Source organism: Alligator sinensis, unplaced genomic scaffold (genome assembly GCF_000455745.1).
Source record: "Alligator sinensis unplaced genomic scaffold, ASM45574v1 scaffold560_1, whole genome shotgun sequence".
In the NCBI taxonomy this organism is placed as follows: Eukaryota; Metazoa; Chordata; order Crocodylia; family Alligatoridae; genus Alligator; species Alligator sinensis.
The window spans coordinates 2,325,681-2,341,541 of NW_005841837.1; the positions used below are offsets into that span (position 1 = coordinate 2,325,681).

The window sequence follows — 15,861 nt, forward strand, 5'->3', positions numbered from 1 at the left end:
CTGCCCCACCCCTTTCCTCCCCCCTCCCCTTCCAACTTAGCAGCTGGAGGCAGTTCTTCATGCTGCAGACAGGTCTGCGCTGTGGCTGCGCACAGCGTGGGCATTTATCGGGTGACTTATCTGATGCGGCAATTTTTTCTTTATCAGTACTGATCTGATATTGGACCAATGTATCTGTGCACCTCTAGTGGTGAGCAGTTGTCATATGGACTAGCACATATAGATTCCTGCACTCTCTGAAACTACTGAGCATCCTCAGGGAAGAGGTTGAACTGTATAGCAATTGCAGTGTTTTTTCATTCTGATTTGAAAGTGTCAGTACTTCTGTATATTAGACTTATGGCACGCTAACCAGCTTAACATCTGACTCCCAGGTAAACCCTCCACTGTTTACCAGCTATTCTCATCCTCCCCCTCCCCTTAGCTACTGACCACTTCAATTTACCTCCTAACTGACTGGCTTTCTTGCATACTTACTGACCTCAGGCTGCTTTACTACTCTATCCAGGAAAAGCACAGACAATCTGCAGGTGCTTCCTCAGCCTGACCAAAGGGTGTTTGTGCCTGAAAGCTTGCCAAGAAGAATTTTTCTAACTATTTGAGTTGGTCTAATAAAAGATTTACCCAAAGAGCCTTGTCAGTACTTCTGTATAGATGCTTTCAAAATGAACTTATAAACCCAACAATGTTCTTTGAGGCTTGCAGCTGTTTTAAATTAGTTAACTTTTAATTGCCTAAGAATAAGAGTAAATTAACTGTGGTGCCCATGGCTTTCTCTAATGAAACCCTGGATTGGTGGATTTCTTTAGACAGAATTCCCTTTTGGTTCTGTCCCTTTACTGTTTCATTGGTTAATTCATGGGACCAAAACATTGTGCAGGCTCTTCCATCACTTACCTTGTTCTGGCCTTCCTTTGGTGGTTCATTCATATTATGAATCTTTCTGGGAGATCAGAAGCAGTAAAAATGTTCCATGGCGGGAGGGGAGGAAGGGTGGGGAACCAGCTCCTGATGAGCTGTATTGTCCTTTTTCTGTTTAGTTTCAGAAAGTGTGTTGCCCTTGTACGAAGTGGTAACACTTTCTTAACATCTGTTGGCTCCTAGAGACATCTGCTGCTTGTTTTATAACTCTTGGATTTTTATACATTTCATGTTCATAAAAACAACTCTGATTTAACTCTCCATTAGTGGTGCACCAATTAAAGATTTTCTTGGCTGATACAGATAGCTGATGATTAACCAACCATGTCGGCCAATGCTGATCCAATAACTGATGTTTAGTAATTACTCAAGGCATTTTAAACTACTAACACAAATGAACCTTTTTTTGTTCATTTGTTACACACCCTGTCTGCCCAGCCTGCTCCGGCCCTTGATGAGGAAGGCAGTGACTGCCTTATTCCCATGCAGGTCGCTCCCTCACCCACAGCTCCTACCCACAGCCCATGCTGCTATACTGGGTGGGTGGGTGGGCCCTTGTGTGGACAGTGGCGCTGGGCATCTTTGGAGCCCCAGATGTGCTGCTGCCTCAGTGCTAGCAAGCCCTGCACAACTGAGCTCCTGCAGCTGCCAGGGAGAAGCCACTTCTGCAAAGGTGCCCAGCAGAGTGAAATGTTCCTTGCGTGGTGCTTTACCCTGCCTGCGCACTGCCCAATGTCTCTGCAGCAGCCCCAGTGCTCAGGCCCCTGCTCTGTGTGTGTGTGTGTGTGTGTGTGTGGTGTTATGACAGCAAGAGCTGGTAATGGTCCTTTTTCTGAGCACTGCACCCTGTGACTGCTCCTTACCACCCCTTCCCTGCTGCTGCTCACCAAGATTTGTCTGCTGCAGGCTTGGGCTGGCAGCGGGGCATAGGGACTGGACTATGCTTGCCAGGATGCTTCAAGCACATGGCCATAATTATCACCTACAACAACCAAAAAAAGATGATAGCTGATCATGTCACTTCTTATTGGTGCCAATTTTGATAGCCAACTGACTTCTATCAGTGTACCCCTACTCTCCATGTAGTTCCTGTACCAAAGGAGCCAGTGAAAGTGCTTATGCTCATCTCTGTACAGCTAGTTCCATTCTAGCAGCAAGAACCAAAAAAAGCTTTGGGGGAACCTACTGCCTTTTCTAAAAGTATTTATATCAGAATAAACTCTGAAGCTGACCCACTGGCCAGTAGTAATCTAATAAAATTGTTCCACAGTGCAGGAATCCTGTTCAAACTACTAGTGCCACCCTTGATGGAGCTCCAGTTGGGAAAAACACTGTTGTGCTCTGTAATAAGCAGATGTTAATGACCAGATAGATTTCTAGAACTTGGACCAAAGCCTGCAGGTAACTCCTAACCATCCAGAAAATAAAATTTTCTTTTGGCAAAATTGATTAAGAAAAACTACAGTGGCTGCCAAATTGCAGTGGTGCTGCTGCAAACATTTGTCACCTAATTAAATGCAGAATAGTTGTTGCAGTCCATGTTATTTGAAAACATTATCCTTCTGGCGAAAGTAGGATATGGTTTTGTATCCATTTTTTCTCACTTATTCCTTTCCATGCAAAACCAGAACATTTTAATTGTTGAAATATACTCTATTGTATAAAAGTTTAGAAAATGTCACTGTCTAAACTATTAAAGGCTGTTAGATTCAAATAGAGCAAGTTCCTGAAATAAATGGTCATTTACAGAACAGTTTTGGGGGGCAAGTGAGTATCATTTCTTCAACACTTGCATAACTTTCATTTAGAAAAAAGCTATCTTCATTGGGCTGCCTTTGACTAATGCTTTGTCTCTAAATGACCATGTCACTTTTTGCATAAGTTGCTGGACCTCAATTTAAATAAAATCTAAGCTTTGTCTCGATAGAAAGCAGAAGCTAGTGGTTTTTGTTTTTTTTTGCAGTGCTGTTTTTGGAGCAGGATGGAATGTGCAGTACATAGTTTTTCTTGAAAATCTGCTTTAATTCTTGGCTTTGCTATTTTTCTTTCATGCTTTCACTTATTTCTTCCTTTTCTTCTGGTAAGTAAACTGTTACTCTTTATTACTGTTTACTGGCAGCATTTAGCTGATTTGCCACACTTAGAATTTTATTTTACACGTTTACATTCTATTTATCATTACTTTTGCAAGTACTTTGGAAGTGAATGTAGCTACTTACTGTTTTTTGTAGCAAACTTGTCAGTCCTAAAGTACATCCACACCACAATCAGGATGGGGGAAAATAACCTAGAGAACACTGCTAATATCTCTTATTTACAGTACTGTAAACATTACAGGAATAAGACAGATCCCTGAGACTAACATAATTTTGTAGTGACTATAACATTGCAGAATAGTGGAGGTATTGTCCTTTTATAGAGCCAAGAAAATTGTAAAAGCAGAATCCTAAACCTAACATCAATAGGAATGCTCCCCTGAATTTTTAGTAATGGCCATAAAAATATTTTATGATCTACCCCTTGCCATATCTGCTTCGTATATGGTACACTGTTGTGGTAGCAAACAAAACATAACTGCTTTTCAGCAGAAGCAAAGCTAATGCTGTCTCTGCTGTCTAAAAATGTTAGTGAGATGCACCTTTGTCTCTGCTAGAAAAAAAGTTAACCTTAACTTACACTAATGTAACTAAACATGATGGAAAAAAGCATCCTGTTCAAGTTTAATTTTCTCTAGCTATTGCAGTAAAAACAATAGCACATCACAGTTAGCATCCTGCAATGAGATGAAACCTTAATATTTTAATAAAACACTCCTTTATTTTTATCGTTAAAATATTCACTATTTTAAAGTGAAAGTTTAATTTTTTGAAACATTTCATCTAGGTTTGGAAATAATAGAGAAATTGGCTAATTCAATTACTTCTAAAAACATGGGCTCTCACTCGATTCATTTTCTTCGTAGAAAAGAGATAAAAGGATCACGGGAAGCAAAGATACAGAGAAGAAGTGTCTTTTGACAGGATTTTAAGAGTTAATAGAGAAAAGCCTTTCTTGGTTTTGCTTACTCCATGAAAAGGCCATGTTTCTTAAAGTCACAGAACTGCTTTACCAACACTCCCTATCTAAGTAAATATATTCATGGAGACACTAGTAGCTTTTGAAATGTCCTCCACGATGCACATAACATGGGCAAGTAGGGTCTATTTCTTTTTTATTAATAAACTTTGGATTATGAATGAATAAAACAATGCTTCCAACATAGATCCCTATCTCCAGTGGATTACAAGAATTTTTGAACTACTAAATTCTGTCTAGCTCTTCAATCTCTCTTTTTTTTTTTTTTTTTTTTCTTTCTAATTTAAGTACCCTCCAACTTGTATCTCACCTTTTAAAGAAACATGAATGCATCGTATCCAGTGTCTTATGTAGTAAAATTGTTTTGTCTGGAATCATGGGTCAACTTTTCTTGTTAAATTGGATACCATTACATTTTTAGAGAAGCTTTATTTCATTACACACAAGAAACGAATTGGAGTAGAAATGAGTAGAGGCTGTTAAATTGCAGCTTTTTCAAGAATGTAAAGATTACAGTAAGATGCTTTATTCACTTCCTGAGGAACATGCATCTTGTTTCTTGCTGTGCCTGGGCTTACCTGATATCAATAAGCTACTTGTTTAGATGAATTGGTTACAAATTCTAATGCAGGCAAGTGGCCACCAGGATTTTTCTGGAATTGCCAGCAATGAGGCAGAACACTTTGTCTAGAATTTAAATGTGGTACTTTTCACATGTTAAGCCAGTTGGGTTTTTCTTGGGTTTTTTTTTTTCCTTTCAGCTGCTTCTCTTCTCTTCCCCATCTTCTTTTTATTTCAACTCCTGGTCTTTCCCCATTTCTAGCATGGTTTTATTGACAGTTTTTTAGAATGCTGCTTATGGTTGGTTCAGCATGCCGCCTCTAACAGCTGAGAGCCATGCCTGTGGCAGTTTTAGTTTAAAAAAATTTTTTTTTCCTGGCACAGTTTAAAATTTATATGACTGTTGGGAAGATTCTGTCCTGGACTGCAAGTTCTATTTTTCTTGTTGTTGTGTTTTTTGTTTTTGTTTTTTGTTAGAAGTGGTACACCATCTCCAAAAAGGACATCTGTAACAAGGTCGCCATTGATAAGGGGAAGCAGAGATCGCTTTACTGGTGAATCATATACAGTGTTGGGTAAGGTGAACTTTTCATGTTCACTTGTACAGATAATGGTATAGAAGGGCAGAAAAATTTTAAGTTTTTGTGAGCATGTGTATTTTGTAGCTTATAAGCCAAATGCTTATTTCCCTCAGTGATTCCCCAGTTGCAGCTTATGGGATTTGTACTCTGAATCCTCCTGGTTTTGATCTCTGCAAAGGTCCATAAGCCCATTCAGAGACTCTCTTTTTCCTTCTGAGGAAATGTTTTAGTTTTTGATGTAGTTTTCTATTATAAGACTCTAAGTAATAGTGACAGGAATTACTACTTAGTCTTCTAATGTGAAAGCTTTTAACATCTAGGAATACTAGTAATATTAAATACTGTATTCTGTTAAGTTACTTGCCTTCAGTGGACAGCAGGGAAAGATTCCCACCCTACTTCTACTTAACTGAAGATGCGTGTATTCTAATACTTAAATTTTTAGTCTTTTTCCACTGGACTTGTAGATCACAGAAGTAGTCTCCCATCTAGGAGTGATCTCTGGGCAGCAACAGAAAAGCCTTTTTGAAGAAAACACATGCTGTACTACACAGTCTCTCAGTAAAAGCTACATCACTGGTCTGTTGCAGGAGACACTACTATCGAAAGTGGACAGCACTATTGGGAGGTGCGAGCCCAAAAGGACTGCAAATCCTATAGCATGGGAGTTGCATATAAAAATATGGGAAAATTTGATCAGCTGGGAAAGACTAACACAAGCTGGTGCATCCATGTCAACAACTGGCTACAAACCACTTTTTCAGCCAAGCACAATAATAAAGCTAAAGCCCTTGATATGCCTGTTCCAGACCGAATAGGAGTGTACTGTGACTTTGATGGAGGTAATTTTTTTTTTCTATATTATATTATGGACTTTACTGAAACAAACAATTTAATGGGTTGGATCCACCATGTCAAGTTGCATTTCCACTACATTTACATCCTTCTATTCTAGCATTGTTGCTTCTATGTTGATTCCTAATCTTTACTTATGAACAACAAAGACCCACTGAGAAGGATTCCCAAAAGTTTTTATAACTGTTGAATTTCCTAGTTTCATTCAAAAGTCTGCATTGAATGCATGACAAACTCTTACTTAAAATGGTGCAAACTTTCGTCAAGTACAACCTAGGCAAAAGACAACTCGGACAGTATACCTGATACAGAATTAGTAGAGGGAGACTGTTGGAGAAATTATTTGTAAACCACTGTTCAGTCTGTCGGATACTTCAGTTGGATTCGGATTAATTAAAAGATTATCTCTTTCCGGAAATGGTATTAATCTAATTTTCATCCAAACAAAAAAACACTCGTGATTTAAGTAGTTGCTTCCCAACCCAATTCTGGAAGGTGACCGAGATGATTTTTCTTTCCACCTTTACTTTTACAGTTCTGACACTAACGTATTATTAGACGGCTGCTTATCTTAGTCCGTTTTAGGCCACTGGCAGTAAGTAGTGGTCCTCTAGATGCATGTAGGCTGGCCTAGGATGCTCTTTAAAAGAAAGGTGTACATTTACCAAAATGATAGAACATAGAGGGCTGAAAGGACCTTAGGAGGTCAAGGAGGCATAAACCTAGCCTAAACCAGTAGTTGGCAAACTTCTTAATTGCAGGGCAGAATGATGCAGAAGCAGGCAAACATTAGAAGTTGAATTCTATTTGCAGAACTTAGAGTTCTGAAATTTGGGACATTTAATAAAGCAAGTGACAAACTTCCTTGTCAGTACTTATAGGCTATCTGCATACTCTGTTAATATGCAACTTTTTTTCTGGGATTCCAGACCTTCTTTGTTCAAAGCAGTATTGTAATTGTGACATGGTATGAGACCTTAGAAAGGTGACAATTTGTCTAAATGTGTGTGAATTTCTAAAACCTGTCTTTTTTTTTTTTTTTCTTTTCAGGTCAGCTGACATTTTACAATGCTAGCTCAAAGCAGTTGTTGTATACCTTTAAAACAAAGTTTACTCAACCACTATTACCAGGTTTTATGGTCAGTTTAAAAATAACTTTTTAAAACAATGTTAAGAACAGAATAAATATAGCTATGTTTGGACTTAATTATGGGGGGAATGGGGGACCTCTTAGACAGCCAAATGAGGAGTTTGTTATTTGGCATTAAATGGGATTCTTGCGACCCACTTTCTTGTTTTTAAGCTAGAAGCAGCCTTCTGTTCAAGAGAAGGAATTCTCCACATAGAAGTGTCTTTTCCTTGTCCCTTGAAACTTCCTTCAAACTTTTTTGAGAGAAACTTAAAGGAAATTGCTTTTTCTCCTTTTTGGCTTAAGGAGCCTGCCAAAATAACCAAATACAAGGGGCTTTGGCTTCTGCAGCAGCATGTGTTCTGCTAGGAGCTGCCAGAGTAGGTGAAGTGAAGTAGGCCAAGCTGGGTGCACTTTTCTGGGTCCCCTGTCTACCAAAAACCACCACAAAGTTACCCAACTTTCAAAGCATTAATGGAAAGAGAACCTTGGCTGGCTTTCCCCAGCCAACAATCCTAGGGTCCAGCAGCTGGATTCAGCAGCTTGTAGTCTCCCCCTGGCCCCCACATCCCTCCTTGTCCTTGAAGCTTAAGGGACAGCAACCTGTGCTGCAATATGAAAGGTGTAAACCCTACTGAAATGCAGGCAGGAAGACTATTTTTGTGTATATTTACTCTTTTCTGTTGCTGTCCTAGTTGTTTGTGTTAGAACCTGAATTGTGTTAGTGTACTAACAACTATTTGTCTGTGACTCGCATTAACATGAAGGGCTAGTATCAGTACTTTTTAATGGTGTAAAAAAAAATTAAGAATAGCAGTTGCAGGAGTATGGCTTTCAAAATTTTGACTCATGGTAGTTTTTGTAATGGTTTTCTTCTAGGTCTGGTGTGGTGGCCTTACAGTGAGCACTGGACTGCAGGTACCAAGCGCTGTGAAAACCCTCCAGAAAAGTGAAAATGGACTGAGTGGTTCATCCAGCAGTCTAACCAACATTACCCAATAATGCATCTGTTTAGATACTTTACTCCTGTTGCTGAGTGGATTTTTCTGTGTAGCTGCTACTCACAGGAGCTTGTGGGCAATGGATTAAACTGGGTTTGCTACCCACTGCTGCTTTAAGGCCTGGGCACTGATAGCACAAAGGTTCTGGGCTGAAGCATTAGCAGGAATCTACTGTGAAATCCATAGACTAGGTTGACTTTTTTCAAAAAATAGATGGGGAGATCATGAGCTGTAGCTATGCGCCTTTGTTAGACTGAACTTGATTATTTTATGGATACTTGATTTGATCACTTTTGGTATAACTGCACATAGCAGACCCAAAGGCAGTCATGATCTTAATTTCAAAATTACTTTCCCTCCTCTTCACTCTCCACTGTAAGTGAAGGCAACTTTTGAAATTCTGAACAGACGAAACCCTGCCCTTTGTTTCTCATAGTTGACTTCCTGATGCAAGCTAGAGACCTGACAGGAGACTAGAGTTGGTATAGGTTTGACACAGACTGGCTATCATCTGCTATTAGACAAATAACTTGTGCATAATTTTTGTTGGCTGCCTCTGGTTGTTTAAATGGATACAGTACTAGGAATTCTCTTATGTAGGCTATTTATAGTTGAAACCATAAGAGTTCAATATTATATCCGTTTAGTGAAAATGTTGTAAGAGTAACAAAGTTGTCAGTGTTAATCAGAGCACCTCTGATTTCTACAATAGGAGCCCTCTAATGAGACAAGGTGTATAATATAGCATTGTTCCCAATGTTATCCTTGATAAGCTTGCGGCCATATCTGATTGATTGTTTTAGTAACCAGTTTGGAGCATTGATGCATTTCCCACACTTTGTCCTTCAGTCCTGTTTTTAAATGCAGGTTAGATGTCTAAAGACATCTTTATGCCCAGTTCCAACCAGATTTGCATTGATTGATTGAACTTTCCAGTGAGTTTAAAAATGCTGAATAAATGGTACAAAAGGAGGAGGCTTTTAAGAGCTCAAGTGTAGCTAAACTGAAGTTTTAGAGTAAAAGGCCCAACATTTTTTTTTTGTACTTTTTTTAATTAAAGCTAATATGTAAGCATGTACTAGTGATTCTGATAAACTAAACTACATCTTGATCTAGCATATTGGATGCGCCAGATTAATTTCAAGTTAATTGGAGCATATAATATACTCTTGTTGCTTTTTAAAAATGAAGGATATGAAAGTCAAGTTATAGTGCAGAGCATGGTATACTGCTCTTATCACTTACGACCAAAGTAAGCTGTGAATATTATGCAAGTGGCTCATTACCAAAACAGAAGTCTAAATAGAATAAGGCGACAAAACTGGAAGGCCCTGAGAAGCATAAAATAGGAGACCATAACTTGTACTCCCATTATACAGAGAGCAGTCCATTCTGTATCTTTGAAGGCTCTGGACTTTTTAAAGGTACAGAACTTTTTCAAGCTCTTAACTTGTTTTAAATGTATCCTCATGTCCAAGGCTCCCATTTGTGGTAACTCCCATTCTTCCCAGCAGAGGAGGGATCAGTGTGATTCTGCAACTAAAGGACCATCTAAAGTCAGCACAAACAGTCACTGGAAGCTTGAGGTTCTCTTTCTCCCCCTTTCATGAGATTGAAAGCTCACTTCCAGCCCTACTAATCCTGGAGTACATGTTTTACTTTGAGACCTTGGCCCCTTTTTTCCCTGAAAAAGGGTAGAGCATTGAGTCACTAATAGTTCACTGGCCCAGGCCTCCTCCTTTCACAATTTTTGCCATCAGCATCATTTTGTACCCTGTATGAAAAGACTTCTATCCTTGAGGGCTTTTTATAAAATCTATATTGCAGTTCTTTAGTTTGGGGGGATAAATGTGCTACACTTAGTTTTAAAAATAGACTGCAGAAGAATGATCCTAGAAGGATTTTGATTTTTAGATAGAAGTCCTACCCACCTTCTTATATAGCTGTTCACACATTTTCTCTTTTTAGGGAAAACTAATTTAACTGGAGATCTTAAAAGGAACATGTTTTGATCTTAGCCCTAGACAGCAAACCTAATTGTAATATGAATTACTTTATGAGATTATTCTGTTAGTGGAGATGCCCAAGATAATGCTTCTTAAAGAGAAACCTCTTGAACAAAACTTTGTTCTAGTGTTGCATCTATTTTAGTTGGTTTCAGATTAGTACTCCCCTCCACTCTAATCACGGCAAGAGTCCCATGAGGTAACTTCTGGTGACTAACAACTTTGTCCTGGTTGGTTTGTTTCTTAATTATACAATTTTAAAATTGGAAATTTATTCACAATATCAGCTTAAGATTTATATATGTAGGATGCTGATCGCCATGGCAAAAAGCCTTCTTCCTGTGAGTTGAACTGCTTTTGCACTCTAGACCTTCAATTTATAGATGCCTCATTTGAAATTGATTTTTATTAACTGCTTCAGGTTCTCAAGTGTGTCCTTCAAGACTAAGAGACTTCATGCAACAGTTTTGGCGATTGCTGGCAAAGACTAATGTGTGTTTTTTGGGTTTGTTTTGTTTTGGTTGGTTTGTTTGTTTGTTTTAAACAACAACAAAAAAGTTTTAATTTGGCCCTCAGTCTACAAGGTGCTAGAGGGCTTGTTTCACTTTAAACTTGAGGGGGAAGAGTCCTTCCTAATATTCATTCTTGTATACAACTATCATTTTGTAGAAATGGGTCACAGCTTTTGTTAATTTTAAAAAAATATACATCTTTTTCCAGGTAGAAGAAGCGGATTATTACTAGTGTTCTTATTTACCACACTTTACTAAGCCAGTAATATCTGTAAAGATGCTGCCCAGTGACTTTGTATTTAGTAAGTTCAATAATGCACAGCATCTGAATGTGCTTGTTATAACACTCTCATGGTGGTCCATATGATCTTACTGAAGCAATTTATAAGGTTACTTAACTACCCTTTTTGTTAATGGCACTAAGGACCTGATTCTAAAAATGAAGTGCCCATGAGTCTCAATGAACTCACTGTGAAGTGAGGTAATTCAGTAGCTTGCAGAATTAGGTAGAATTATGTTATTAGAAGGGATGAGTAAGTATTGTTTCTTTTGACACTTGGTGTATCCAGTTGTAATAACGTAGTCTATCCAAGTGTGACTTTTTTTTTTAACACTACATCTCTGCCAGGTCACCCTGTCTGATCTGGTCCTTACTTCATTTCCTTAACTTTTTTGTAAATTAAATGAGTGTATGCTACAAATGAACATGCATATTGAAGAACAGATGACCATTGAGTAAACCCCCTCAAACTCCATGCAGATACTCACTCATTTCTTGAACCTATTTTAGTAAATTGTAATTGTCTAAGGTGTACTTGATTATGCACAAATGGAAAGTTGAATTTTTCTTAAATGCTATTATGTTAGCTTAGTCTGAAACAAGTTTGAAATAATAGTACTGTAATTTGTGCTTCATAAAATATATTTTGACTTATGTCCCAGATATAACTGTTATGAGGAATGCTTTGCGTTTATTTTTACCCCTAAAGGTTGAAGTTACTGTACAGTAGTTAATGCGCAGGTGTTGGAATTTTGCTGCTAACAGGGTAGTCATGTTTTAGTAAAAGGAGATAAAGATGGAAAATTGCCTTAAGCACTTTAGATTTTTTTTTTTTATTGAATTACATGAACTACCATCTTGCATATCTGTTTCAACTATGAGGCACGTACAGGCATATTCATGATATTGTGTAAGCAGCTGGTGCACTGTTTTTGTGTACATTTGTAAGCAAAATGTAGACTACCTTTTAAGCTTCAGTAAAAGCTCTGTACATAGGAGGAATGTACAAATCCACTGAGGCTATATTACTTGAAGGTGGGTTTTATTGGAGACTTACTATACCACTTCTCTTTGGACAAACTGACAACATTCTTGAATAGTGTGTGGGGCACTGCTCCTGTTCAAGCTGTGCTAGATACTTGATACCTAACCTAAGTGTAGTGTATCCAAGAATGTAAATAAGTTACAACAGAAAAAGCCAATAGAGTCAATGAAAATGCTTTTTGTAGCCAATCAGGAATTTTTTAGCATGTTAACCAAAAATACAACTTTATACCATTTCATTAAGTAGTGGTTGTTTTAGTTTTACAAAAATTACTTAAGATGGGGCAAAATCTGCATATCTTTTTGAGCCTAGAATGAAATAATATATATTGGTTTCACTTTTTTTTTTTTTTTTTTTTTAAATGCAAACATATATGCACCTAGCAAAGTTAAGGGGCACTAATTTTGAAAACTAAGTTGAAAACATTCAGGCCACAGGTTTGTTGTCAGATATTAGGCCATAAAAGGCAGATACTGACAACTTTTCAACTTGCAAGCTTTATTCCATGGTCCCTCCAAAAAGCTTGTAAGTAGGAAAAACAGTGCCTGTCCAGAACATCAAGGTAGCAGAAACATGTTCATGACTGTCCAATCCTTCCTAAATTGCTCCCTTACACCTTGCAGAGAGGGGAAACTGACTGGCTGCTTTAGGAAAAATACCTAACCTTTTCATCCTGAGTAAAGAAGGTTATGAACTCAATTTTCTAGCACAAAAGTTCACCAAGTGTGAATGTTCATCTATCTCCTAACCTCTCATATATAACTCCAAATGGCTTTTTTATTGACTGAAAAGAAAACACGTATTTCATTTCCCAAGCATTGTAAAGTGGGCTTCATGCATATCTATGACAAGGTAAAACTTAAGTTTTTCCTGCATTATTTAACACCTCTATAGCTGCATGTGCCTTTGATAAATGGAGCCGTGCTCACCTGCTGTAGCTTCTAGTGATCTTGTGTTGTCACACTGGATTCTATTTTATTTTCTGAACACAAGCTTCATACTGGCTTCCAGGTATGTCACTTCAACAGTACCTCAGGTTTTCTGTAATCAGTGCTTTATTCCTCTTCCTTTTGTAATGTATCCCAAGATCAGACTTGTCATTAACAACACAGAACTACAGGGGTGCCTTAGAGGCCACAGAGTGTTTTATTCAAGGTCTTTAACTCAATACATGTATGTCATACAAACTTTTTGTATTAATAAATTAAAATTTTGAAACCTTAGCTGCATCTTACTCTTGTCAGTTTTCTCATTTGAGCCTAGCATTTATTAACTGTGTCTGAACTAGACTTTCTGTGAAAGCTGACTTCTTCCTTCTGAGCACTGCCAGTCTTTGGAGGGTTGCATGCTCAGTGCAAGTATAATGTCAGATGAAAACCAAACCATTTGTTAATAAATGCTAGGTCTAACGAAGAGGACGGGTGTCTGTCCCATCCTGACTCCTTCCTCTTTCCATTCTCTCTTCGTCGCCTGTTCGAGGCTGCTCTAACACGGTTATGCAATGCAGCAGTGTTTTCCTCTGGTGGATTCGCCTGCTCTACAACCCTCAGTTCCCAAAAGCTGCATACATGCAACTTTTTTGGAAGGACCTGCTTCATCTTGAAAGGGTGGGTGGGTCAGGGGCACCAGAACAACAACGCCACACCGGCCCCCCATGCCGCGGCCGTGCTCCTTTTGCCGCGCATGCGCCGCCACTGCGCCCACGAGTCGCACTTTGCGCATGCGCCACCCCCGCCCCGGAGTGCGCCCTGCTTTACGGCCACTGCAAACGTCTCCGCGTAGGTCCCGCAGCCCAGGTAACGGGGAAGCGCGGCGCGAGCCCGGACCCGCCCACTGTCCCAGCGGGGAGGAGAACCCCCATTCCTTTTCCAGCGCCGCGTCGGCCGGCCGGGCTGGGGGGCGGCGCAATGGTACAGCCCTCCCTGCTGCCTCCCGGGGCTGCCGGGCTGCGGCCGCGGAGAATGAGTGGCTGGGGTTGGGGGTAGGGAGGGGGTCATTTGCTTTAGGGAATTAAAGGCTTTAATTAGGGTAAACTTTAATAATTGTGTGCGTGTATATATATCATAAGCACACTATTTTTATTATAAACAAAATAAAGCAGGCTCGGAGAGCAGCCCGCCTTTTGGCAGCCTGGTGTCGCCCCTGCTCCTCCTCAGGCCACTCCAGACTGAACCCCCATCCTGGCCCTGGTGCCCAGCTGCCCAGTCCAAAGCTCGAGGGCCTCAGTAGGGTGGTGGCAGCTCCCCGCAGCCCCTTGTGCTGGCGCCCGCTTCCCACGGGATCGTGTTGCGCTCCAGTTCTCTGGAAGCCGTGGTGCTCACGGCCCCGTGCTTTGCTCCGGTCTGCGTGCTTGTCTCGGGAGCACCTAGGTGTTAAAGCTTGACGGTTGTGCACGTATTTGCTGCAATGCAAGTGCTTCCTTCCCTCTGTTTCTCGGCAGGAAGGCAGAGCCTGCTGAGGGCGTCAGAGAAGATGAGAGCGCCTGAGCAGCGCTCCAGCTGTCACCGCGTGAGCCCCGAAGACTAATGCAGAGAATCAACAAGAACGTGGTTTTGGCGCTTCTCACTTTGACCAGCTCGGTGTTTCTTCTGTTCCAGCTGTATTACTATAAGTACTACTTGTCTCCAAAGGTAAAACAAAACCTCAGGCTGCAGCTCTCAGTTCAGCAAAAAAGCATTTGGAAAAAGTAGTACTTGGTCCTTCAGTGCTGTCTACTAATGCAGTTAGCCCCTGACAAATAGTCCGTCGAAATGGATAATTGTTACCATAAACCTGAGATGTGCAGAGGCTGAATAACTTGTCCTAGAGGACACAAGGACTATCATGGCCCTCTTTTCAAACTGTTCTGCCCACCAGAGGCAGAGCAATTGGGTATTATATTGAGTTGGCTGGAATCCAGGCTTTTTTCCACATATTTAAGCTCAGGCTGCTCCCTCAAAGCTTTTCAGGCTCCACATGCATGCCCATGAGGTGGTTCTGAATGTGGAAACTAGGGTCAGACTGGGCACATCTACACTTCCTTAATGTACCATAATTACAGAGCATTAAGTTTAGTACCACAAGTACTAAAAGCGCTACTGTGTATTAGTTCAGATAAACGCTTTTAAAGTAACGGTTAATGCCCATTGGACTAACATGCGCATTAGTACAGTTTTTGCCAGCCGTGCTAATGCGCAGTGGAATTAGTCCAATGGGTGTTAAGTATCTTCTGTAGATGTGCCCACTGAGAGAGTTTTTTGTTTTGTTTTGTTTTTTTTTGTTTTGTTTTGTTTTTTGTTTTGTTTTTTATAAGGCTGTTCAGGAAAGCAATAAAGTAACCACTATGTTTGTAGCCAGCTCTGTTTTTGCAGAAGCACTGTCTTTATTCCCTAGTGTTCAGTTATGAAATTTTTGAGATATTAAAGGTAAATGTCTGCTTTCTGCATTCTTACTGCGAGCCAAACAGCATATGAGACCACGAAGACAGTCTTAATGTAAATAGAAGTGAGATCTTGTCATTCATAAGAATCTAAAAGTATAATATAAGAGTTCCTGCTTTCATCTGACTTCCTGCCTTTTTTTTTTTTCTCCATGGGAACAGTTTTATTCTGAGAGACTAGGTTCTTTGGCTAAATCCAATATCTTTTATTAGACCAACTCAAATAATTGAATTATTCAGTGTGAAGCATTCTTAACACTTTTTTATGGTACAACTGTGTGGCTTCCTCCTACACTACAGCTTTGTATTGAACAAATATACATTAGGAATCATTGTCCATTAGATAGCCAGAAGTTTGTAGTATGAGCTGTATTTGCACCGAGTCCATGACATGAACATTTTCTCTCTCCGATTTTAAGTATTTTAAACCATTGCCTTGATAAGATGTAACATTCATAGGGCACATCCCCATGAGCA

General features: G+C 39.7%; 2 protein-coding genes across 10 annotated transcripts in view; both read left to right on the top strand.

The window, feature by feature from the left end:
* Nucleotides 1–13,189, top strand: part of FSD1L (fibronectin type III and SPRY domain containing 1 like) — a 51,565-nt gene extending 38,376 nt beyond the window's left edge. For 2 of the 4 annotated variants that reach the window (XM_006015463.3, XM_006015464.3), the window contains 4 exons: nucleotides 5,035–5,132; nucleotides 5,729–5,980; nucleotides 7,044–7,132; nucleotides 8,002–13,189. In XM_006015463.3, coding sequence (XP_006015525.1) covers nucleotides 5,035–5,132; nucleotides 5,729–5,980; nucleotides 7,044–7,132; nucleotides 8,002–8,124 — 562 coding nt within the window. In that variant the 3' untranslated portion in view covers nucleotides 8,125–13,189. The remainder of the gene's footprint in view (nucleotides 1–5,034; nucleotides 5,133–5,728; nucleotides 5,981–7,043; nucleotides 7,133–8,001) is intronic. The other 2 variants (XM_014519603.2, XM_014519607.2) reach the window with 1 other exon arrangement.
* Nucleotides 13,190–13,701: 512 nt separating this feature from the next.
* The window catches only part of FKTN (fukutin), a 69,221-nt gene continuing 67,061 nt past the window's right edge, over nucleotides 13,702–15,861 (top strand). For 4 of the 6 annotated variants that reach the window (XR_003093755.1, XM_025202647.1, XM_025202644.1 and 1 more), the window contains exons 1-2: nucleotides 13,706–13,762; nucleotides 14,407–14,596. Coding sequence is in view for 5 of the 6 variants with exons in the window: in XM_025202647.1 (XP_025058432.1) it covers nucleotides 14,492–14,596 (105 nt within the window). In the remaining variant the exon portion in view is untranslated. Of the gene's footprint in view, nucleotides 13,763–13,793; nucleotides 13,877–14,406; nucleotides 14,597–15,861 lie in introns of those variants that run through there. The other 2 variants (XM_025202636.1, XM_025202632.1) reach the window with 2 other exon arrangements.